General features: G+C 25.4%; 1 protein-coding gene across 1 annotated transcript in view; it reads left to right on the forward strand.

Moving 5' to 3' along the window:
* Positions 1–5,503: 5,503 nt before the first annotated feature.
* The window catches only part of LOC142324451 (uncharacterized), a 508,121-nt gene continuing 487,110 nt past the window's right edge, over positions 5,504–26,514 (forward strand). The window contains exon 1 of the mRNA XM_075365281.1: positions 5,504–5,904. Within this exon, the coding sequence (XP_075221396.1) occupies positions 5,520–5,904 (385 nt within the window). The 5' untranslated portion in view covers positions 5,504–5,519. The remainder of the gene's footprint in view (positions 5,905–26,514) is intronic.

Genomic DNA, 26,514 nt, shown 5'->3' on the forward strand with positions numbered 1-26,514 from the left:
ATAATCTATCTACTTTAGAGAATGGTGTTGAGGTAATTCTTTTTTTAATTTCTAGTTATCGTTTCGACTCCCACCAGAACTTATCTGTGTTTGTTGACATATACCGGCGAAAGTCCGAATAATCAAATATTTCGGTCTTTTACCAGGGTATTTGGTGTATGTAGACATTTACAGAGAATATCGACATTTGCCAGAAATTGGTCTTCGATACGTGACAGTATCGAACCTCCTAATTCGAAATGTATGAAAAAACTAGCAAAGTACTGCATGAATTTTCTGGCTAAACCGGTAAAAAAGTAGTATTGTAAATTTTACAAATTTGTAAAAAAAAAAAATTAAAATAAAAAAAGTAAAACATAGTTTAAAAAAATAAAATCGTAAAATTTCTACGAAATTGTAAAATAAAATACCTTAAAAAGTCATTACATATCATTAAAATGTATATGCAGTTTTGGTGCTTATATTATGTACGATAACGTACAATACCGCTAATATTCACCAAATTAGTTTTATAAAAAAAATTTGCGGATGTTTAAAAATTTCTGTGCCCAAGTATCAAGGAGACTCTATTATTGATTATGTGATTACCAAAATTTTTGGTAATAAAAAAAATTAAATTTTATAAAAAGCTAATTTTACAAAAAGCTATAAAATTTGGAAATTTCGAATAAAACCTTTTATGAATTTAGGGGCCTCTTTACTCAGTGGGGAAAGTTTATTTATAAAGATTATTATAAAGCGATCCCTGACAAAAAAATTAATTTAAAAGAAAATTGTTTAAAAATACTGAAAAAATAAAGTATAACTCTTATGAAAGTAATGAAAAAAATGTTTTTCGTTTTGGGTTCGGAATATAAAGTAAGTGCCAAAGCAACTTTAATTTTAATAGACCATTAAGTGATGAAAAAGAATACAAGGTTTTTTTTTAATAAGAGTTAGTAATACAATCAGAACAGAAGGAATTGAAACTATATTTGCGATATCTTCTACAGGCCTGTTCGAAAAAAGTGTTAACATTGTTAGAGCAAAAAACAGAAAACGGAATATATATATATAAGCAGGTAATTAATTTAAAAATAATTCTAAAAATATTAACATATAAGTTAAGCTTAAAAATTTGCTTAAGTAAAGTTTTCTCTAAATCTAACACCCCCTTCAATAAAGGCTAAAATAAGAAAAAGAAAATTCTCAAAAAATGTTTAGGTCCGGGGTCAATAATTAAAAAAAAAAATTGTAAACATTCTTGATAATTCTTTTATGAAATATAAACTTTCAACACATTTTTTAAATATATTGAAACCGAAGGGAGAAATAGCTTTTTTTTATTATTTATGTGTGCATTGTAGGTAACAAATTTGCTAAAGTTTTCTCTAAAATGCCTTGGAAAAAATCAAAATTTTTTTTACGATATCACCACACCCTCTTAACGAAGTTTGTAAAAAATTAATAATATCAGTGCCCCATATATAGAAATATTTGAGCCAAATTTGAAGAAAATCGTTCGGAAAATCCTGAGATATAAGACCAAAAGCAGTGCGATACAATATGTACATATGTACGAACATACATACATACCTTTTTTTTTTTGGCCTAGATGAACTAGTTGGATCCTAAAATGTAAAGGTTGGCAAAAAAACCCGATTCTTTAATTTTGACATGGTCACCATACTTCCACTTTTTATAATATTCCCTGGATAAAAATTATTAATTAGAACAGGTTATTTTTTAAATCTCTTAATGAGTTATTATTATTATTATTTCAAACTTTAAAGATAAAACACTATAAAAATTCCAAATTTATATACTAGTTCTAATATAAATGAAAATACAATTAACGAATAATGTTTATACTAAAATTTATAGAGTGACATTAATATGTTATTTATTAAACGCCAACAGCGTGATTTTAAAGGCGTGTTGTACATATGAAACAATACCTAACTCTATTAATTGTTTTTTATTAACATTATTTAATTTATTATTTAACGAAACATTATTTAATAAATTTATTTTATTTTATTCCCAATTCAATTTTCTGTTAACCCATATAATATAAATTTTAGTTTAGAAATTTTCCTTCAAAAAAAAGAAGATAAACTAAAGAAAAATACTGTTTTTTGACTATTTTACAATCTATAAAGCCCGATTTATATCCGTGTACAACGCATAAAAAATTGTTATAACTTAATATGTAACCTGTTTCCCTAATAGATCCTAATCTGCTATATTTTGGGCAAAGGTTATCCATTAATTGGTCATTTCCTAGCTATTTTTATAAATTAAAATATTACGATATTATTTTTTTAAGATTAATAAGAAAAATGAAGATAGAGAAACCATATTTGACACGATAAAAAAGTACCAAGTTGACCAAAACTGTTCAACTTGTATTCTTTTAATTTAATTCATTTAAAATGTAATTAAATTCACTTTAACCAATACTGTATCTAAAGTCAAGTTTCTAAGTGAACTCATTTGGGTTCAGTCCAAATGAAAACAGAATTAAGACAAGGATATGGTCTTTCATCAATGCTTTTCAATTTGGTTTTAGATAGTCATGAAAACCGTATGGAAAAATTAAAAAAAGTGCAAAAACAGGAACAAAAAACCAGAACGTCATGATTAAATGTCTAGTTTTTGCCGACGCCTAAGCACTCTTTGCAGAATCAGAACAAGAAGCAACCACCTAATTAAACAATTGAAACAAGGAGCTGGAAAACCGGGCCTGCAGATCTGTATTTCAAAGACAGAAATTATGACAAGTACCAGTAAATATCCTAAAAAGACAATCGAAACGAAGTATCGCAAAATTAAGATCACGGACAATTTTAAATATCTTAGACAAATACTTAATAGAAACGGAACAAAGAGATGTAAGATAAAATTGAAGACCTGGAAGTAACAATAAGAAAATAACTAATATTCTACGGACACATGATCTGAATGAATCAATCAAGGCTAAACAAACACATTTTCAACAAACTGTAGAACCAAAAAGGTCAATGTGGCTGTGTTAAACAGATGAAAGAAGAGATAAAAAAGTTCAAAATTATAGAAGACTGTCTAGATCGAAAAGAATACAGAAAGAAAGTTTTTGAATTAAAGGCTCTTGTAGGTGAAAAAGAAACCTCAACGGAAGAGAATGGACAGAAGAAAGAAGAGCTAATAGTCCGAAAGAATGATCAACTTCTAGAAGAAAAAGAATGAAACTATATGAAATGATATATGTGTGGTCCTTGAAGACCTATCCACGGAGAAAGAAGAAAACGTGTAAACTAGTTAGAATTAGCCATTATTACGATGAAGATGAAGTGATATCTATGAAAGTTTTTCTGTCTGTGGGTTTGTTTGTTTGCAACTGCATTACGCGAGAACTAACCGACCGATTGCTTTCAAATTTTCAGTACAAATTCATGGTATCCTATGGAAGGGTTTAAGCTATAAATCGTATCCTTAACCCCCTTGGGGATGAAGCTGTAAATTAAAGATATTCATTAAAGAAAAAAGATTAATCCTTTTATTTTATTATATTTATTCTATTATATTTCTGTCACATGGCAAAAATAAAATAATGAAGGAAAAGGAATAATTCATTTCTCTCCAATAAATATCTGTAAACTATTTAATATTCACACTACATATAACCACGAGGATAACAAACGCGTCGGGGTTCAGGAGGCTCCGCCCCCTGACTAGAAGGTCAGGTGAGCGAAGCGATTCCCGACTGGCTAATTTAAAACAAAAAGTTATTTTAAAATAACTGTTTTAATAACTGTCGTGGCGAGGAGTGTGCTGTACCGATATGCAATAAATCAATTAAATATTATCTGTTTTTACTGTACAGGCTACTGCTCATAAAACATGGCACTAGCTAATCATTCGTTCTTATGAAAGTTACTGTAAATCGACCGTAATGATGTTCAATATTTAATCACATTACTGCATCCGGGACTCAATATTAATGACCTGATTTCTATTTTACATAAATTTCTTTATAAGCTTATAAAAACAAACGTAGCAGTTTTCTTTTTATTTTTAAAATATGTATTACTATTGAAGTAGTTATTACTCCAAAAAAATGCCTAATAATTGGTAAACCATTGGTTTAAACTCGCAATTTAGTTACAACTATTTTTTTATTTAATAGGAATAGGTTGAATTTCGTAAAAAACTACTCAGAAAAGTCTATTTTCTTTATTCTTTATTCAGTTGTTATGTAGAAAATAAATAGCGTGATTAAATGGAATTGTGTAATTTTACAGAAAAGTAATTTGAGAACAAAATTTATTAGCAAAAACATAACGAGATTAGTATATTTAATAAAATATATAATAACAACTTCTGATTAAATCAACTTTACGAGGTAAAACTATTAGAGATATAATAAGGTATAAGAGGTGTAATAAACTATAAGAGGTAATTGTACAACAAACAAATTGTAATTAAAATGAAGAATTAATTTTTACTGTCTCAATAGTAGTATTACAAGTCAAAATATTAAATCAATCACGGTGTTTATAGACTGTCACTTCTACATGGGAAATGCTGTAACCTTTTCTAAAGAATTCATAAATTAACTAAAATACGGAAAAAAAACATATGAATAATGATAACAAATTTATGAAAAATATGCAGTTAAACGTAAAAACAATCGGAAAGAATAAAAATTAAGATTTTTACAAAAGATTTGTTTTAAATGATGTTTTGATCTGATCAAAATAGATAATAACAATAACAATAATAATAATAATAATCAATAATAGTGATTGTTATGTACACGTACAATAATATCTGGCAATAAATAAATAAATTAAGCCCAATGAGAAATGAGAATCGAACGTAATACCTTCCGAAAGCCGGATGGGTATGCTACTGTTGTACCATAGTCATCAATCAATAACAACAATATCGGTTGTAATATCAAGCGTACTTTTTAAATAATTTCAAATATAAATAAAAATGAAAAACATATAAAAAAAGATATCCAAGAAAAAAATTTAATTACTATTAAAACAATTTTACGTAATTAGATTAACATAAACAAATAAACAAAACTGCGATTGATATAAAATATAGAATTATTTTAATTCGCATTTGATTAAATGGTTCTGAAGTAACAGAGAGAAAGAGAGTACGACAGTAGCGGTCTTTTAAAAACAGATACACGATTAAAAATGTCGGAGGTAATTGTGAGAGAAAGAGCGTTGCGAGTAGATGAGGGGCAGCGAGGGTATATGGGAAGAAGAGTGGAGACGAGGGGTGCTAAACAAGGCTAGTAGGGTCATTGAGTGAGTGAGTGCCGAAGAGATGATGTTTTTAGTTACATTAGTAGGAGTCGTAATTCAGCCGAAGCCATTATACCCTATCAACAAGCATAGCGAGGGATGACGATGTGTTACAACAGTGCTCCTGGCGGCCGTTTAGTGAAACACTGCGGTGTAAGCAATCAGTAGACAGTAGTTGGCAGACAGCCGCCGCGGAAGGAGTGATGTATATTGGTGAAGTGCTGTGACGTGAACATGCGTGCGATGGAATCTACCGTGGACATGAACCATGGAGATAACCACCATCATCATAATCACTTTTTAAACAAAATGAACAATAATAATCATGTCGTCGGGGTCAAAGAATCCCCGCTTAATACCTGGCACCCTCATGTGTACGCGAGTCCCCCTAAGACACCCACCCCGCATCTGATCGCCGATATCCTCGGTTGGACCACTACCACGGCCGTCACCGAGGAACCTTTAAATCTGACAACAAGAAGTCGATCACCCGGTGCGTTTGTTGAACCGATAAACGGTGGCACTCTTCACCCTCATGACGGCACACATAATGGGCACATTACGACGCCGCCCCCTAAACCACCTGCGTCAAGACGTAACTCCGCCCACTCGCCGAAAGGTAACCTATTATCATCATTTAACCCTTGTGTAATGTTATATCATTTTTAATCTATAATTAATCGTCAATAATCTTTTCTTAAAAAAAGTTTTTTGCGATAAGTTTTTTTTTACATCAAAACGTATTTTATTTATGTCGTATTGTCTTTAGAAAATAATAAATTGAAAAGAGTAAACAAATTACGAACATCAAATAATTATGTAATAGATAAAACAAAATAATATGTAAAATGCACATAAGATACTAAAAATATAATGGGAAAATTACATTGAATAATTAACAATAAGTAAAAATATAAAACATTTATTTCGTAATGTAAAATTTTGTTGAACTTGTCATTAATAAAAGTTTGCGATGCAAAAATACCGGTCAAATTAAAAAGTTTTTGAAGATAAACATAAACTCGTACGGAAGCTTATTAAAAACAAATCATATAAAAATAACTTTTAGATTAATTTGAATAATGTTTAATTGACATAAATCTTTTCTTTACTTACTTTTGGAAATTAAAAAAAGAGACGGTTACAAAATGTAAAAATTTTTCAAGTCTTCAAAATTATAATCATAGCTGTTTATTTATTACTAAATAAACAGTAAATCTTTGAGGGAAACAAATATTATTAATCAGATTATATCAATATAAATTTTTTATATATATATATATTCAATTAATTATTTATGTGTTAAAAGTAGTGTTAAGTAATAGGCCCGCATTGAGTCTTGACTAATTGATGTAAGGGTAGGCGATATAATCGTAGGATAACATTAAACCAACGTTCACTCAATATCTGATTTAAAAATGAATAGAAATTTAGATCAAAGTGGCTTAAATAGATTACCAACATAAAATAAAATGCAAAAATATCTTTAAAATACGATAAAACGCTTTAATGAATTTTTATTGTAGAACAGAGAAAAGAGTTAAATATTCCTACAAAGTAGAACACTATTAGTTTTCTATACTAAAGTAACATCATTAACAAGGAATTTAATTTTCTTTTCGTTAATACTTTCATATATTTTTCCGATCCCTTAATTAATTGCTTTGTTTTTTGTATATGTAAAAAAAATGTATAACTTTTTTAAACAATCCCTTTAATAGTTTAACGTAACCTAACTTTTGTTAAATTTACTGTTTTATATTTAAAAAAACCTTCTAACTTGCCACTATATACGTAAAATTTGGTTTTTAATTTTTCTTAATTTTTTCATGGGTAATTTAGTGAATATAATTAAAAATTGATTCCAAAGTCTAGATGATATTAAAGACTACTGTTATTAAAATATAAAATTATATTAACTCTGATCATCTTAAATTTGATATATCTTCAATCGACTATTTAGATGAATTTTTATTGTTTTAAGATTTTAAATGAAATTATTACGTTAAACATATTCATTAAAATTAAGAAAAGTTATTATTAATAAATATATTTATATTTAACGCTACGTTTAAAAGGTTTGATTTAAATTTTCTATTTAAACTCATTATTACTTTTATAGATACCATTTACAACATGTTTTTTCTTTTATAATACATAACGAAAAAATCAGAGGATTAGGTTCTGTTGATTTATTCGAAGTTTTAACTCTTACTAAGTTACGGAACGAGTACTTTCTTCTTTATTGTCTATTGGTAGAAGGAACTGCAAGATGTTTATCGCCGAATAAGTTTTCCGTAAAATAATAAAAATAATGGTTTCTATAATATAATCATGTATTGGCTTTTTTATTTAAATTTATTTATGACAATCCGGTGAATTGTAATTAAACATTTTTAAGATATTTCTGCTAAAAGATATTGAAGAATTTTGTTTATGTGAATGATTTTAATTTTTACTAGATACGTTTATAAGTATTTTTAAATATTTAATAAATCAAATGAGATAAATAGATGTTCTGAATAATATTTAGGAAAAATCTTTTTTTGTGTAACGGATTTTTTACACTTTCATTAAAGGAAGAGCTACTTCCCGCTTCTATAATTTCATTTATCTTTATTTAAACAGTTTATATCCCCCCAAACACACACATACATATATATATATATATATATATATATATATATATAGATTCAAATTTACAACTTTTATATTTATTATTTATTGTTACTAAATATACGGCTAAGAATTTCATTTGTCGGTTATAAATTGACAAATTATTATAAGTATAAAACACAATTTTTTTTTTCTACTTTTGATTAAAAAATAATAATTTAATGAGCACATAACATACATTATTTTCTATTAGTGAAGAAATATAAAAAGTTAAAATAATTTCATTTGTTCTAATATAAAGCATAATTATTTCTTAATTTCCCACCCATGGGTATAAATATTTATTGTATCTTATAAATCAACTTTATTAAATGCTGTTTTTAGTGATACTGTATTTAAAGAAATAAATATCATTATTATGGTTTAGGTTTAAAAAATATCATGAAATTAATTTCGTTTTATTAGGTTAGGTAATAGTTTAAATTAAACTTCTTTCAACCGGGAATAATGGTGTAAAAAAATAATCGGTTATTTTTTTTTGAAAATGTTATTAATTTTTTCAAATCAGTTTGTAAAAAAAAAAAAAAGAAAAATGAGTAAGTTTTAAAGAGAAACGTACAATTTTTTTTAACCGGTTGAAATGGATACGAAAACGATAAATACACGTAAATAACTCCAAAGAAAATGTAACAGATTTTCGTGACAACAATTATTACTTCTCTTATTGAGAAAAATATAAAGCATATTTTATTAATAATAATAAATATTAAAAAGTATAGGAATACTTAAGTATGATCAAGGTAATAAATAAATATTTTTAAAAATAGAGGAAATGTTGAATAAAAACTTTACGACAAGAAATAATGACTTGTGATATTTATTTAGCTGTTCTTTTATTTCATTTTGAAGACGTTTAAGTTTATATGAAATAAAAGGGATGTATAATAAAATTAATAAAAAGTTAAAATAATTTATAATAATATTCTTCTATAATAAACGATGCGACAGTAATTTTTTTCACCTTTATACTCGGACGCCTACTTTTATCTTATTTATTCCCTACTCAATTATCCTGTAAGGCGTTTTTTAATTGTTAAATTTAAAATAAACTAGGAAATAATATACTAATAAAAATTGTGAAATATCATTAAATAATATATAAATGTAATGTTTATATTTATACATTACACAATGGATTTATTGTAGATATAAAGCAAACTAAATTAATTAGTAAAAACCTATATTTAAGAATTATTTTTTGTTTTTTGTAACGTCATAGAAACTTTAAAATCTGTTCAGTAAGAGAATTGAACAATAAGTAAATAAGATCTATTTGGACCAACATTAAGTAACTGCAGACCCAGTGGCCCTTTGTGACTTAATAATAACAACGAAGTGTAAGAAATGAAATAGTAGAGAACCCCGTAAAGCCGGAATGTAAAGTTACCCAATTGAAACGATAAATCATATCAAGAATATTGATTCTCAACAATCTTGAAAAATCACTGATTGTGTTTTCCAATAAATTGACTGCCATATAATTTGGAGGCCGATCCAAAATGATTTTGAAATCGTAGGCCGGCCAGAGAGATTTCCTGTCGAACGTTCGCGTTTTAAAATCATTATATATGAGGTATTTATTATAGATTATAATATTAATTAATTAATATACAATAATATAATATACCAATAATAATATTATGTATTATTGATATAATTAATATATTACTATTCTACATTTAAGAATAAATATATAACTATTTAACTTGAAAAATACTGAATTTCAGACTATTAAAATAATTTTTTTTTTAACCATTTAAAAACGTTTAAAAGAAATAAAATATCACTGCACTGGTTTTTTTAGAACTACTTTTTTATGCTAATATATTTTCGACTTAATCTATTTAAAGAAAAATTATTTTAATATTATATAAACTGAGTTTTTTTTTATAATATACATAATTAAATATTGTTAATGTTTCTTATTTTGCTAGTTCTTTCGATAATAGAACGTAGTAATTAACTCAATAAAAACATAGCTTAAGTCTAATTAATTAATTAAATTTATTTTTATTATTTCAGTATAAATAGTTTTGAATAGTAAACACAAAAATATTAAATTTATAAATATATTACTACATATTTTTTAAAACATTTGTGTTAAGAATCGTATTTCTTTTCAAAAATTAATGAAAAATATTTTGGAAATCTAAACATGTATTAACATTTCCTTCAATCTAATTTTATTTAAAATAAATTATAAAAAAAAAAAGTAATGAATAAAGAACCGTATATTCCGTTCTTTTCAAAAATTAAAAAAAAAAATATATATATGAATTACTTAATTAAATTTACATTAATTATACACGTTTACGTTGAAAAAATAAATAAGATTTAGGCGCAGATAAATATAAACATTATATAATCGAGCTCGAAAATATTTACGATTTTATTTTCAATCTTATAAGGGAAAAATTAATTAAGAATTATAACTGTATTTTTGATTTAGTAATATTAGTTTTTTCTTAATATATAAATACTAATTTATATATTAAGAAAACAAATTTATAAATTTAAAAAAAAAAAATACTAATTTATTTTTAATGAATTTCTTATTTATTATTAATTTCATTGTAATAAAATACTAATGAAGGAGTATATATATATATATATATATATATATATATATATATATATATATGTATTTATAAACCAAAATTAGTTATAATGTAAAAAAAAAACATTATAAAAAGAGTAAAAAGATACATGAAAATTGATGATAAATAAATTTAATTTCTGTAATAATTTAATATATGTAAGATATTAATATTTAAAATTTAATAAATTCCGGTACATCGTGTAGTTTGTGCAATCAATTAACCACCACTACATTAATTCAATTTGTACACAAATCAGTAAATTAACAGAGTTTATTATAATTTGCATATCATAATAATTTTATTAAGTGTGGTTAATATATAATGAATAAAACCATATCATATGTGCAATAAAAAATTACATATATAATACATAAAATTTATACATTAATTTGGGATAAACGTTTAACGTTGTAAGATTAAGTAAATCATATTAAATAACTTGTATTACAAAAGAGCTGAGTATTATGTATTTTCTTTGTTCCGTATTGATAAATAGATAATTAAATTTTCGGCATTTTGTGTGGAGGTACAGGGTTCGAATCCCGGTCAGTCATAGCATCTTTTCATATTTTACCAATTTCCTCCGGGCTAATGACCGTAGCTACTGATACCCGTTCTTTCTTCATAACCCCCCCCCCAAAAAAAAAATATATATATAAATATAGAGGTAAATTTGTATAATGAAAATCATTTTATAAAAAAATGAATGTTTAGGATTACATTTTCTCCTAATTAATACCATTGAAACTTTAAAAAAAATGTAATTAAGATTAAATAAATTAAATTAAAAACTTAACTACCTCATTATAAATTCACAGCTTTTTTCTGCACCAAGATATTGATATAAAATAATATAGTAGAATATACAAATAAATTATTAATAATGTAAAATAACGTTTTCAAAAAAAAAAGAAGATGCTCTGATAATTTACTCTGATTCAAGGAAAAAATATAAAAATAAAGGTGAGGTAATTTAATTTTAAAAAAATAAATAAATCTGTTTTAAATAACATGACTCTTTTCAATTTTTAGATATCATCAGTTGGATTATAATTGCCAATTAATTTAACGAAATTCATAGACAGCTGTGTGTTTTAGATAAATAAAATAAAATTAAATGTTATATATATATATTTTAATTTCCTAGTAAAGTGGCGGATGAAATTTCATATGTTATGATTTAATATATATATATATAGGTGTATTTTTTATATATATATATAAAAGGAATACGTCTTAACTATTTAAAGGGTAATAGTGAGTTATTTCTTCTTTATTTCGGTTGCAAAATACTTACACGTTTAATCTTCATAAAGTTACAGTTGTCTTAACGTAAAAAAAAAAAAAAAAATAATGAAAATATATACACATATATATATATATATATATATATATATATATATATATATATATATATAGAGAGAGAGAGAGAGAGAGAGATAAATATACAAGTGTATAAAAAAAATTAACTAAAAAACGAATTATTATTTTATCATTATACCAATTGTGGATACGTATATACCACACTCCGTCGGACTTTTTAATTTCAAAATATAGAAATATCTATGTAATTCCGAGCAATTAATTTTAAATTAAAGATACAACAGAAAAACTTAAATATTATTTTAGTAGAGTAAGCAAAAAAACTACATTAATAAAATTAAACGCTAGCTGAAAATACTACAGGTGTTAAAATATAAAATGTAATTGGGTCTTAAAAATAGGTTAGATAATTGTGTAGTTATTAATGACTTATCCATATCTAGCAAGAATAACACAATAAAATAAAATAATAATTTATAAAGTAAACAGCGTATTTTAATTTAAGATGCAATTATTATTATTTAAAATAACTTTTACAAAAACACATCTATTTAAATTAAAGTTAATTATAAATTCATTTAATTATCACAGTAAAACTGTTTACTTATTAAATTAAACTAATTTTAATTATTTAAGTTAATTTTTTAAAATTTTATTTTATTAATTAAATTTACGTTACAAATATCGCTCAGAATCATTTATTCAAAACTTGATTTAGTTTCACGTTCTCACTCCTTAAATTATCTTAAATTGGAACAGCTTTTTCTTGTTACCTATGGAGAACTAAACCGATTTTTAGAATATATAAATATATATATACTAAAAATATATGTATTAATTAAATTCTAGGCCAAGGTTTTTAATATTTAAAGAAAAATAGCACAAACATTAAAAAAGGACGCATTACCCGGAGTAATGTCAGGTAATTCAGCTTTAATTAAAACGAACACTTAAAAAAGTGACTGTCTTAATGTTAATAAAACAACAGATTATTTTTTAATAATTTTGCTAAATTATTCTATCACCGCTAACAGAAATATTGTAGTACATTATAATCAAATATTAACTAAACACTGAACTTTAATTTCAGTTATATGAATTGTTTCATTTAGTATTACAGTCAACTGTTTAAATTTTATGATTTTAACCATTCGCTTGCTCAACAAGAATATTTTATTCTGTTTTAATCTTTAACAACTGGTTACTCTTATGTTAAAAAAAAGTTCATGATGATAAATTTTTATAACAAAAAATGAAATAGTACATTTCAAACTTAATAAAATTAAAAATATAAAAGAAATTTAGATAATTCTGAGAAGTAAATTTTAAATTGAAAATACAAATGAAAAACTATATTATAATTTAATAAGTTTATTAAGGCCAATATTATAACAGTGTGCAACTAAAAGGTTTTGGAAGGTTTTTTTATTAGTAAAACTCTTAGTAATGGGTCTTTTCTTTTTTGATAGCTAATAATAAATTATAATTTATAATAAACTTTCCTTTTAGTCCATTAAGCTTAAGATTTAAAAGTAATATAATATTATTTTTATTTTTATGATTTTAATTTCACGCGGTTAGTTGTAGTGTAATATAAGACAGTTTTAAAACTGAATAATTTAAAAATTAAGACAGGAAAAAAAAATAATAACAGATATTTATAAAATAAATGTACACACTGTGTATTTTATTATTTTGGACAATCTGTTAACATAAAGACAGAGAGAGAGATTGTGTGTGTGTGTGTGTGTGTGTGTGTGTGTGTGTGTGTGTGTGTGTGTGTGGGTGTGGGTGTGTGTGTGTGTGTGTGTGTGTGTGTGTGTGTGAGAGAGAGAGAGAGAGAGAGAGAGTGAGAGAGTCATTCAGGAGGAAAGGGAAATAATTTGAGAACTGATGCCTAGAGCTTGAAATAAGAAATACGTTCATACAAACATATGTTCGAAAACTCTTTGTTATTGAGTTACGGCTAGCGAAATATTTTACCCAGATTTCAGTTCTCACGGTGAAATGAGGTCATACTAAAGTTTTTACGGCTTTATATAACGACTAAACTTGATGGTTTCTTATGTTTTTGAATCTAAAAAATTGAATAAAATAGGTCCCAAAACAGTGTATTCCATAATTTTCATGATATCCAACGTAAAATGTAGTAAATTATTGGTTATTTATAGCTGATTTTAGTTCAGTAAATTAAGACCTTTGAAAAATTGGAATTCTTTTAATTTACTTTAAAAATGTACTCACTATGGTTTATTCTATATTAATTTACAATAAATGTTCAAAAATTCCACCATTGACATCGATGCACTTTTCAACTCGTTTCCTTACATTTTTTGTCGCTAACCTAATGATATCTCTGTATTCCTTGATGGGAGCAGTAGCATTGAGATTTAGAACGATCAGCTCATCACATGTGTCTACTTTTCGCTTGTATACCTCGCATTTCATCCAACCGCATAAACAAGTAAAATATAAGGGAGTAAGGTTCAGTATTTTAGGCGACCAATTTATCGGCTTTCTATATCAGATCCATTTACCAGTAAATTTTTCATCTAAGAATTGTGTTATTTCATTCGGAAATGTGTTGGTGTTTCATCAAGTTGTAATACATTTCAATTCGTTTCGACAATGAGAAATTTTCAATACTAAGAAATTAATTTTTTTTAAATTACAGAAAATTTCTCATCGTGACACGTTGTTCTAGTATGAAAAGACCTATTAATTACAGCTGTTTTTAATTTTTACAAATTCATAAACATTTTTCTACTATGTTTTTTTTGTTTTATTTTTAATAATAAAAGTAGTTTTATCTTTTTGTTTTTCATAGACTTTATTACATCACGTTTTTCAAAATTAGATTCTCTGCAAGTTTTGATAATAAAATTTACATATTTATTAGTCATTTAACAAAGTTGTCGTAGTTTAAACCTAAAAAAAAAAAAACATGTTTTTCATCATCGAATTTTTCTGTTTTACTTTGGATATCGTAAAAACTACGGGAGATAACAGTTGTAAGACCTAATTTAATCATTTTTTCAGATCAAAAGATATAAGAAACCACCAAGGTTACCAAGGTTACCCTTATGTAACGCCATAAAAATTTTATTGTGACCTTATTTCACCGGGAGAACTGAAATCCGGGTGAAATTTTCCACTAGCCGTAACTCAATAGCAAAGCGTTTGAACATATGTTTAGATGAACTTTTTTCCTTATTTCAAGTTGTAGAATAAGTTCCAAAATTATCTCCCTTTTCTCCTGAATCAACTCTGTATATTGTAACATCTTAATATTTTGAAAAAAAGTGTAATTTATTTATCATAGCAAAACATTTGTTATATTATAACCACAACAATTCGGATATTCCTTATGAATGAATATAAATAGGAAACAATTCATTCATATTAATATAAAAAAAATATTTTTAAAAATAAAGGATTTATACATAAAAAAATGAATTACAAATTTGATAATGAATCCCCTATTAATCCTATTTATATTGAGAAAATTATAAACTTAATAAACAAATCTGTTTTAAAAATGTTTATATAGTGTTAGTATTTTTTATTTTTTAATGTAATGGCTAGATTTAAAGATTAATTAAATTAATTTTACATAGACGCACGCACGAGAACATATTCGATTTAAAAAAATTAATATTTCAACCTCATGGTGTAATTCAGACTATAAAAAACGTTGTTTTAAAACTTTATTTTTACTATTCTTCAAAGTTTATTTCATGATACGTTTTTCTGTATTATTTAAAAATTAAAAAAAGCTATAAATTTTTATACATGATTTTTTTTCTTTTGTTATAATTATAAACATTTAAACAGATTTTTTCTTAAAATTTAACTAATAAAAAAAAAAGATTTAAACATTTACGTAAACAGTTCGTAACTTTTATTACCATTCAGCTTGTAATAATATTTCGTGTTGTTTTTTTCTTATATTAACAAGTAATATTCCAGTATTTAAATAGAACGTAGTCATTCAACTACAAAAAAATTCAGTTTTTCAGATGAAAATTTTTTTTTATGGTAAATTTTTGTTGCGCATTATTTTAATAGTTTTATATATAATTTATTTATTTTTTATCTGATGAAATTAGACATAAGCTTTGAAGCTTGTACGTGAAATATGGATATGGAATTTTGTAATGCATGAAAAATGCCATGCCTGATCGGAATTAGAACCTGGGACCTCCAGATGAAAGGCTAAGATGCTACCACTCCACCACGGAGATCGGCATTTATATAATAAATTTTAGCACAAAATATGAAAATAAGATCATGTATTAGACAATTTTTTAACATTTTCATTCTTAACTTTACATAAATTTGTAATAAAAAATAAATTTTATTTCTTTTTATAGGGGTATATGAATGAGTTATTTTTAATGTGATTTAATATAAAAAAAAAAATTAATTGTCAAGAGAAACATAAATGGTAGTGAGCTGAATTATTAAGTAAATGCACGGTTGGTTACCTTAAGGAAAATAAAAATAATTTTAATATGTATATGTGCGCAGGAGGAAATGTATGCGCCGTTATTGAAAGTGTTTTTTAACATGTTATAATAATGACAGGCGGTATAGATTAAAGTTTTTTCTTTTATTTTTATATCCGTTAAATTTACTATTGATATTCTATAATAATGTGTCGACAAATTTGCTGGTAACAATACGGGATATTATCAAGTGGAATTTAAACTTAATAATTTAGTTATTTAAATAAGCAAATAATATTTTATTACAAATAGATTTATTTTATTAATTTAATAAATTTCTTATAAATATTTATATTATTAAAATTCGAGCGTTTTATGCAAATAATGTAAAAAAAAAATTATGTACAAATTTAATAAGGAAAGAATACTTAATGAACAGTGGATCCACACAGTATACGACAAAATTCCAACAAAACCTACGTTGGTATTTAACATTATGCAAAACATATTAATTGAGTAATAAAAATAACTTGAAGAACGAAAAACCTCAAATATTTCTCGTTTGTTTATACCGATTTAATGAATAGATAAAAAAGTAATTTTCTGCGTCTAATTCAATAAATTTAATTATATATATAATATTTTCACCACAATCAAATTATAATGATTATTATAAAAAATAAATAATTAATTTATAACGTAACTAACTGTACAGCTGGCTTCACTGAGGTTCTTATTAAAAGAGCCTTCGTCTATATTTTCTGATTAAACTTGAAAAAATTTTAATTAAACAATATATTAATCGAAATCTCATAAAGCGGATTGTCAAATTATGGTGTGAAGAAAAAATTAGGTGTATATATATATATATATTTCTACTGGTATTGCAGGATTGTTGTATTATGTATGCAGCATAATTACAAAATAAAAATACAAAACTATGAAAATTCAAACAAATAATGAAAGAAGATTTATATAATAATTTTATAATTTCTTAAACAATAATATGAAAAAAAATAATTTAAAATAATTCACTGGAAATTCATTTAAAATTTATTTTGAAATTGGCATAAAGAAATAAGAAAAAAACACTCATTTTGTAGGACAAATTAAAAGAAGTTATATTTAAAAAAAAAAAAAAAACATGGTTTAAGAGATATGCTACTACTTCAAAACAAATAGAGTTAATAAAAGCTGACAAAAAAATTACTATACTTCTCTGACTTAGGTTATTTTTCTTAGTATAGGAAATACAATTATACAGGAAAAAAATTAAAAATTAAAAAAAACTAATTTAAAATTTTTTTCCGATCCTCCCAAAATTACTTTCCAAGAAAATCTTTTGATTTGTTTATGTTTACTATTTAAATGAAAGAAACCAAAAAAAAAATTCCACTGAAAAATATACAGCCAATAAAACGTTATTTAAGACTTCTTTTTTTGAGGATGGGGATGAATTATGATGGAATTTTATCGTAATAATATTAATAAAAATTTAAATAAACTAAATATTTTTTAAAAAATTTAAAAATTGGATATTTTTAAACTTTGATCGGCTCCCCATCTGCAATATTGCTCCCAAATCACTATTTTTGGATCACTTGCATTACTACTATGTTTAAGAAGACATTAAAGAAAAATTCCATCAAAAATTAAGCAATAAATAAAGAGTAAGGTTCTTGACGATTTTTAGGGAAGGCGAGAATTTTTTTTTTTGTTCAATAACAATTATAATTACAATCGGCTCTCCTGCGGAGCCATTAGTAAGTTTCCTGACAAAAACACGTGATAAGAAGGAACTCCCAAAATAAATAATAAACAATAAACAGTTGCAAGCAAACTTAAAGTCAAATATGAAATTTCAAGCTCATTCATAAATCACAAACCATTAATTTCAGCACCATACAGTCCACAAAACAAACATTAATAACAAATAAAAAAGAAAAAGAAAGAGAAGTAACAAGAAATTAGATTCGACACCACTAAACTTGACCGTGTTAGATTTCAAACTGTTACGCAGACCCTAAGTCGAGTACATGGGCTCGTTTCAACCGTCGGACGTCTCTGCTAGGGAGAAAATTTGGAGACAATTCTTTATTAAAAAATTGCAAGATAATTATGCACACATGTATTCAGCTTAACATAAACATAAAGTTGGGTTATGTTAGCAAAATCTTGAGAAAATTGACCCCAATAAATTATTTTCCCCACCCCATGGAGATATTGTCCCCAAACTTTTACCAACAAATTTATTGTCCTATATACACGAGTCTCCGTGCTGAATTTCTTTAAGATCGGTTCACCGAGTCAAAAGTTATTAAGCTTCAAACACGCCAACACATGTACATATGAACGTTATCTCCTACTTTTTTTGTTTTTTGGGGCTCCTGGGTCATAAAATGAAAAAAACCCATATCCAATTTTATGACTGATTATCATAGTTTCCATTTTGCAGCATAGCTTTAGAGCTATGATGCCAGGAGAGTAAAACCCCTAGATAAGTGATCTAACCGTACTAAAAAAAGTTGAAAGATTTCAAAATAATACCTAATGTTCATGAAGCCATTACATATTTTACGCGAATTACGTTAAAATAAATTACATTATTTAAAATTTTTCCATATTTAATAACAAATATCTTATTTACACTTTCAATAAGTAAATATGTTACGAATAATATAGGCCATTCGTTTACTCTCTGCCGATACCAGAAAATCAAGAAAAATTCCATATTTATGTTAGGAAATTTAACATAAATTCAAACGAAATATGACTAAATACTTCGTATATATACATTCATTTAAAATTGTAATGAGTAATCCCCGAAAATATAGACAGACAGACTTTTCAATAGACCAATAAAACTATAAAACAAAAAATATGTTACGTTTAATTATTGAACTTTTGAAGCCGGTGCAAAACAGTTACTTCAATTTTACTCTGTTAACGTCAAAGTTAAAATACGGTAAATAATATATACGTATAAGCTAAAAGTGGGTTTTTGATAAAATTTTATAAGCTTCCTTTTATATCAGCTCCTTTTTATCAGCTTATAAAAAGGAGGAAATTTTTAATTCGATTGGAATGTTTTTTCAGTATGTTTTTAAGACTTAGCAAATGTAACAACTTTGATAATTCTGTTTTATATTGTAGAATAACTTCTTATTTTGAGCTAGCGGTAATATTTTGCAGATTATATAAGGGGGAGATCTAGTTTAAAAGAAGGCTTCATTGACACTAAAATAATTTAAAGATATTAAATATATATATTATTGTTATTATTATTATTATTACCTGATATTGGATTATTATAGCGCAATAATATAAAATCTATTTTCTGATATTCACTGTATTCTTACATGAAACTTAAATTTAAAATTAAAATAATAAATCTGGCCGCATTCCAGAGAGCCTTATTTTCACTACCACGCTTGGTGGTAGTCTCTTTACGTCTTATATCTTGAATAATTTTTGATTAAAATTTTTACCTATAGTGTTTAATTTGATCAGCCTTCTTTTTTAAGCTTTTAATATTATAAATAAATATAAAACGAAGGTTTTTTAAAATAAAGTAACATTAAAAATAAATAATAAATCAGATTTTAAAATTAACAAAAAAAAAAAAAAATTAAACAGATTAAAGGGTAAAAAAATAACATATTTTAATTACATTATTTTCAATTTCGTCTTTTTGAAATCGGTACTAAATTATAAACCAATAATTATTACAAATTTTATGAACGTTTATTAACATTACGAGCACCATATAAAAAAAAATGCAATAGAAAACTTACAAACGCTTAATTTGGTGCTGACTTCAAAAAATTTATATTTTAAAGTTATATTTATGTATATATTATATTTTTTTGTTGTTGATTTAAAAAAAAAAGTTTCGAATTTAATTTAGGTTATCTTATAAGATTAAAAATGGAAACAATTTGTTGTTTTATAAAAGTATTGTTAGAGTATATATATTTTATGTAAAAGCAATTTTTTATTTAATTTAAATCATTTTAAAATGCTTATGTTATACGTAATTAATTTTCCCGTAGATATTAATATTTATTAGTTGAAATCTTCATCAACAATTTATGAAAATGTTATCGAATAATCAGCAGCAGCAGTCTGAGTTATGTTTGTTACGATTGTAATCGGCAGAATGTAGTTACGAATATCATTAAATAAGTAAAATACCTAAGGGTTAATTGTAAACCTTACCTAATTTTTAAAAGGTAAACAAGATTTAAATATATATACATTTAACTAAATAAAAATTTTTCTATGTTTGTTATACGATTTTATAAATAATTAATTACTTTTTATTATTCAGATTAAGATGTTAGTTTCGAGATATAAAATCGTAAAAAATAATTTTTTGGCTGATTAAAGTAACCTCTAAATAATACCAATCGGCACACCACAATATCATAAAATAAATTTATAAATATTATTTTTAAAGAAAATCTCCGGTCGTAAAATATATTTTTGTGATAATCAGCAATATTATTAACTACATGATTAAGAAGAAAATTAAATACCTTAGTTGAATTCACTGGAAATTAGTATATGGCTAAATTAACAAAACAAATCAGCTCTTTTTATTTTAGTTTCCGCGTGGCGTAAACCTTGGGATAAAACCTTGTTCCATTAAACAAATTGAATTTATATAACAATAAAATTAATTATTCTTCGATTTTTTTAATGATTATTATTTTTTAGGTGTCAATTTTAAATGTTTAAAATTTTTAGGAATATTTTTATATTTATGTTGATTTATAATTTTTAAATTTATATTACATTATTTATTATTATGATTTAGTATTTCACTTAATAATACTGATGAGTAGTGTAACATCTATTTATATTTCCAATTAATATTTGTTATCCTTTCTTTTTTTCATTTAGAAATATCAAGTATATTTTTGTAGTATTTACATCAACTAATTTCAAAAGATTTTCGAAACTATATTTATTTTTATTAGACGAATCTTTAAAAAAATAACAAAATTTATTTTTTTTATTATAACGACACAGCGACTTTACAACCTGTTCGTAGAATAATAAGTAAATAAGATGTATTTGAATTAATATAGAATTGCCACAGACCCAGCGGCTTGTAATGAAATAGATGAGAATTCCGTACGGCCAGACCAGAAAGTCACTTAATTGAAGCGATAAGGCAAATCAAGAATATTGTTCCTCAGGGATCTAAAGAAATCACTGATCGTATTATCCAATTAATTGACCGCCAAATAATTCGGGTGCCAATCCAAACGATTTTAATATCGTAGGCTGACCAGAGAGATTTCCTGCCGAACGGTTCGCAACTTAAGGTTATTATATATAAGATCGTTATATAAATGAGGAATTGTTTTTATTTATTAAACGTCGTTGTGCTTAAATATTGAAAACTATATAACCAGATTTTTACGCATTCCTGAGCAAGAAGACCGAATTTTCGTTATTTTATTTTGTATAAAAAAATAAAATTATTTATTATATAATTTTTTTACATAATTATTTTGAATAATTTTTTGCGCAAGAATATACAAAATATAAATTAAATGAGAAAACTATGAGATATAATTCTTTTTTTATTTAATATTAAAATATATTTTCTATTTACAATAAAATTAAATTTTTATAACTATAATTTAATGAAATAATTAAAAATAACGAGTAGACCTTATGCACAAGCATCAAGTTTAAACTCTTTTATTACTGTAACTCACTGCATAAGCTCATATTAAAATTACACAAATAAAAACCTCAATTTGAGGTTATGTCATTTATTGTAAATTGAGCGTAACTGAAGAACGACTCAACCAATCTTCATGAAATTTTCACATGCAAAACCTCAGATACATTTCTGCTGCATATCTAAATTTCAATGAAATTGATACAGTAGTTTTGGAGATTTTCTAGCCTCAAATTTTATTCATAGATCTATATACATATTCAGAAGTTTTTTTTAATTCGCAACCCAAAAAAGCAAGCCAATTTAAAGAAAATAATGCCTTCTATTTAATGCGATTAGTTATAAATATTACAAAAATTTGTGCAAAACAATATTGAAATCAAATATTTTTATAACAAATATTTAAAGCATCTATCATTTTCATAAATGCTTTATTCTCTTTTTTATATTTCGTGCAACCTTTCAAAGTGTACCTCTTTCAAATTCTCGTAATTCTTGAGTTATGTTGGCTTTCAGTTTTTTAATGGTATGCGGATTATTTTTGAATACATAATCCTTTAGATATCCTTAGAGAAAATAAATCTGCAGGAGAAAAATCAGCTGATCTAACTGACCATAAGCCAGTGGATATTACTTTTTCACCAAAGAAATTTCTCTAAAGGTCCATTGTTGTTCATGCCGCGTGACATGTGACTCATCTTGTTGAAACCATGAATCTCATTTAATTATAAATTTGCGATAAATTGCCTTACAATTTATTGGTAGAAATCTGCATTAAGAGTGTTTTCATAGAATATGGGGCCAATTATTCTTCGCCTGAAAATTGCACACCACACACAAATTTTTTGTAGGTGCAGAGATCGTGAACGGATGATCTGAGGATTGTTGGAGCTCCAGTAGCGATCATTCTGACTATTAACTAACCATTCAAATGAAACCAAGCCTCATCCGTAAAAAATACATTATCCAACACTTTAATTCTCTCTCGAACATACTGATTAAACCACTGACAGTAGTGGAGCCTAGCATCATAAGCAACTGGATGTGTAATTCATGTGATACATGAATTCGGTATGGCTTTAAATTAAGTAGTCGGTAGTTTTAAAGGCACTACACAGAGATACTCCTTTTTTTACGCAATTTTTGTAATGATTTGTAAGGCGAGTTTAAATAACTTACCCTAACATCTTCCAGTGTTTCATCATTAAGTACTGAACGTTTTCGATTATGTTTCTGATTGCAAACAGTACCAATCCCTCTATATTTCTTTATCAAATGATGAATTAAAGATTTATTTGGTAATTCTTATCCGGGAACTGCAATTATAAAGCTTCTTGGCACAAAAGGTGTAGTTATTAAATAATTTTCCATAATAAAAATCCTTTCTTCCGTGTTAAAAACCACTTCTTCTTAATAAAAAACACAGATAACCAAAAGTAACTAACTCTTCAAAAAAAGAAAAATAGAAAATTGTATCAGCTGATTATAAAACAATAGGTAGTGTCAATCTCTTCATCAAAAATTATTGTATTAGCTTTTTCAAAAGTATTTTGCTTGGGTTGCGTTTTAAAATAAACACCCAGTATAAGAAAATTACATTTTAAGTGAATGGTCTTTTCGTTCCCTTATACGTCAAAACGTAAAGCAAATTCATTTTCACCCTTCAATCCCACCGTGAGACCGAAAGTAATATCGTACTTTTATTCGAAAAGTCGGTAAAAAAAGAAAATTTTAGCTTCAGTATTATTTCTAAAATTTTTCCAATTGTAAAATGGAAGTAAAATTGAAGAAATTGTGTGGTATTAAAAAAAAATTAAATATGACGTACCGTGATAAAAGTATCAAAATAATAGTTTTCTTGGATTTATGGTGTTGTTGAATAGTTTCATTTGAATTACCAATACCAACGGCATCAGTATGAAAATGCATACAAATGAGTTTGAAATAAGAATGACAAATATGGGGCTGGAGGAATGCATCTAATCAATTAATATCTCATTGATGCCTTCTCACGACCCATGTTTTGACTATTCATTCTATTATTGTTATCTTCTGTATATTAATGAAATATTTATTTCAATTCATATGATATAGATGCTGAATTAAAAAATTAAAACTTCTCAAGTTGTAACATTTTTTTAAATTTTTATTATTTATAATTTGTCACATTTTAGCGCAAATAGCTAGTAATTATTGTTTGAACAATTTCCGTTCTTAAAAAATAACTTTATACATAATTTTTTATACCACGGGTTAATTTATAACGAAATATAAGAAAGGAAAACTATTAAAAAGTAATACAAGGCAGGATATAAGGAATATTTATTTACAATAAAAAAATAAATCTTGTGTAACAATTTGTAATATAATGAACGAATTTGTAAGAAGCACAGATATCAATAAAATAGTGGTGTATTATGCACCGTGTAAATGGTGAATCTAAGCGTAGAGCTATACAAAATTATATGTATATATATATATATATATATATATATACATGATAATAATTTTTTTTATTTTAGGAATCGGAAGCAGGAAGGAAGTTACATATCATATATGTATACTTAAAAATTGCATTATTGGATAAATATTCTAAACTAAAAAATACTTTCAGATTAACTACGAACTATTAAGCAACTTTTAAACCTAAAAAAATACATATTTAAATAAAATTTTGCCATCTCCGTGGCGAATTGGTAATGCTTCAATCTTCCATCCAGAGATCCCGGGTTCAAATCCCAGTCACGGGTGGCATTTTTCATAAAAAAATTTCCGGTTTCATATTCCTACGTAAATGATCGATATCATTAGTAAAAGTTTTCGGATGAATTGATCTACCATCATGTTTTTCAGTTTTGTAACCGTCAGTCATAGATTTGATCACTAGTCACACTTGAAAATGGGATAACCATCCCAAGTATAGCAGCAGCTAACTATGCCAGGTATTCTAAGAAAAGTGGTAGTGAAGAGTTTTTCCATTACTTTCTTCACCTCGCCAATTGAACTTTTGTACATCGGCATACCAAGCAAAATGAATGAATTCATGTAATATTCAGTTATAAAAATCTGTTCACTACAGGAACTGGTTGTATAATGAATATTATTATTATTATTACTATTCCTAGAGAAATAAACTGATATTTGTCTCATATCTCAGCAATTTTTTTTCAATTATCACGGTTGAATTAAAAACGACTGGAAGAGGTTGTATAAGTGAAGAAATTGATATATCTCTTTCTATATTATCTCCACTAATACAACAGCTCTATTATATAAAATTTAAATACGAATTTTGTAAATAAAAGAGTCTCAGTTGTTCACAATTTTCGCTAATTAAAACAGTTTTCTCTATTTTTTATTGTCAGGAATGAATACTTTTTATTAAGGTGAAAAATAAACAGTTTATCTGTTATGATTCATCATTATCTGAAGTTGTAAATAAACGATAACAATATATGTAGGATGACGCAGAAAAAAAATTTAATTAAAAAATACACTTAGATCATCATTTTGAATGTAGTTAAAAAAATAATAATTGGTTAAAATATATAAAATTTTTTTTAACCTGTGTTGCTTTTAACTTTTATATAATAGAGAAAGAACAAATATTTCAAATTGAAAATTGTTAACACATAATGTTATAATTAAAGTTAAAAGCTGGCAATTAACATTTAATGTTTGTTATTTTTAAAAGTAAAATGTTAAGTTACAATATAATTTTTTTCTCAGCAAATGCAAGTACCATATATTTTCATAATTTGTTTATATATAATAACAATGTATTGTTTGCATTAAATACAATAATGTTTTTATAACATAACTAAAGGTCTCAAATTTCCGAAGTTTTTTCTAGGAATTAATAATATTAAAAGACAACATTTTCGCTCATCACATTTTTATCATGCGACTGGTTTTCTATTATTTTTTTTTCCGACTAATAACACAGTGTATTATTATGCATGTTGCAATGATAATATTAATAATAACAATATTGTTATAATGCTTTTAATTCCATGTAATTTCTTTTCATTAACCTAAATTATTATTTATTCTCCAAATAATTACCTTGTTACATTTTAAAATTAAATTGTTATCGATATTATTTTTCGTATGAAATATTACCCGGTAAAACAAAAATGCAAGCAATACAAAATAATGAACTGTACTGCGTTTTATTTGAATTATGGGTATTAATTTCTATTTATTATATGGTGATGTGGGTTTTAATTGAAAAAAAAACTGTTTTTTCAGTAAAATATTATTTACTATAATTATTAAATTAAGAGAAAAAATATACGTTATACAAACAAACAAACACACACACACACACACACACACACACACCCACACACACACACACACACACATACACACACACGCGCGCGCGCGCGCGCGGTTGGATCTCCAGTTTAAAAACATCTAATGACTGTTAGGGCCAAGATCTCGGCTTTCAGTGGAAAGTAAATTATTGATTTATAAATCAG

Source organism: Lycorma delicatula, chromosome 5 (assembly GCF_047948215.1).
Source record: "Lycorma delicatula isolate Av1 chromosome 5, ASM4794821v1, whole genome shotgun sequence".
Taxonomy (NCBI): domain Eukaryota; kingdom Metazoa; phylum Arthropoda; class Insecta; order Hemiptera; family Fulgoridae; genus Lycorma; species Lycorma delicatula.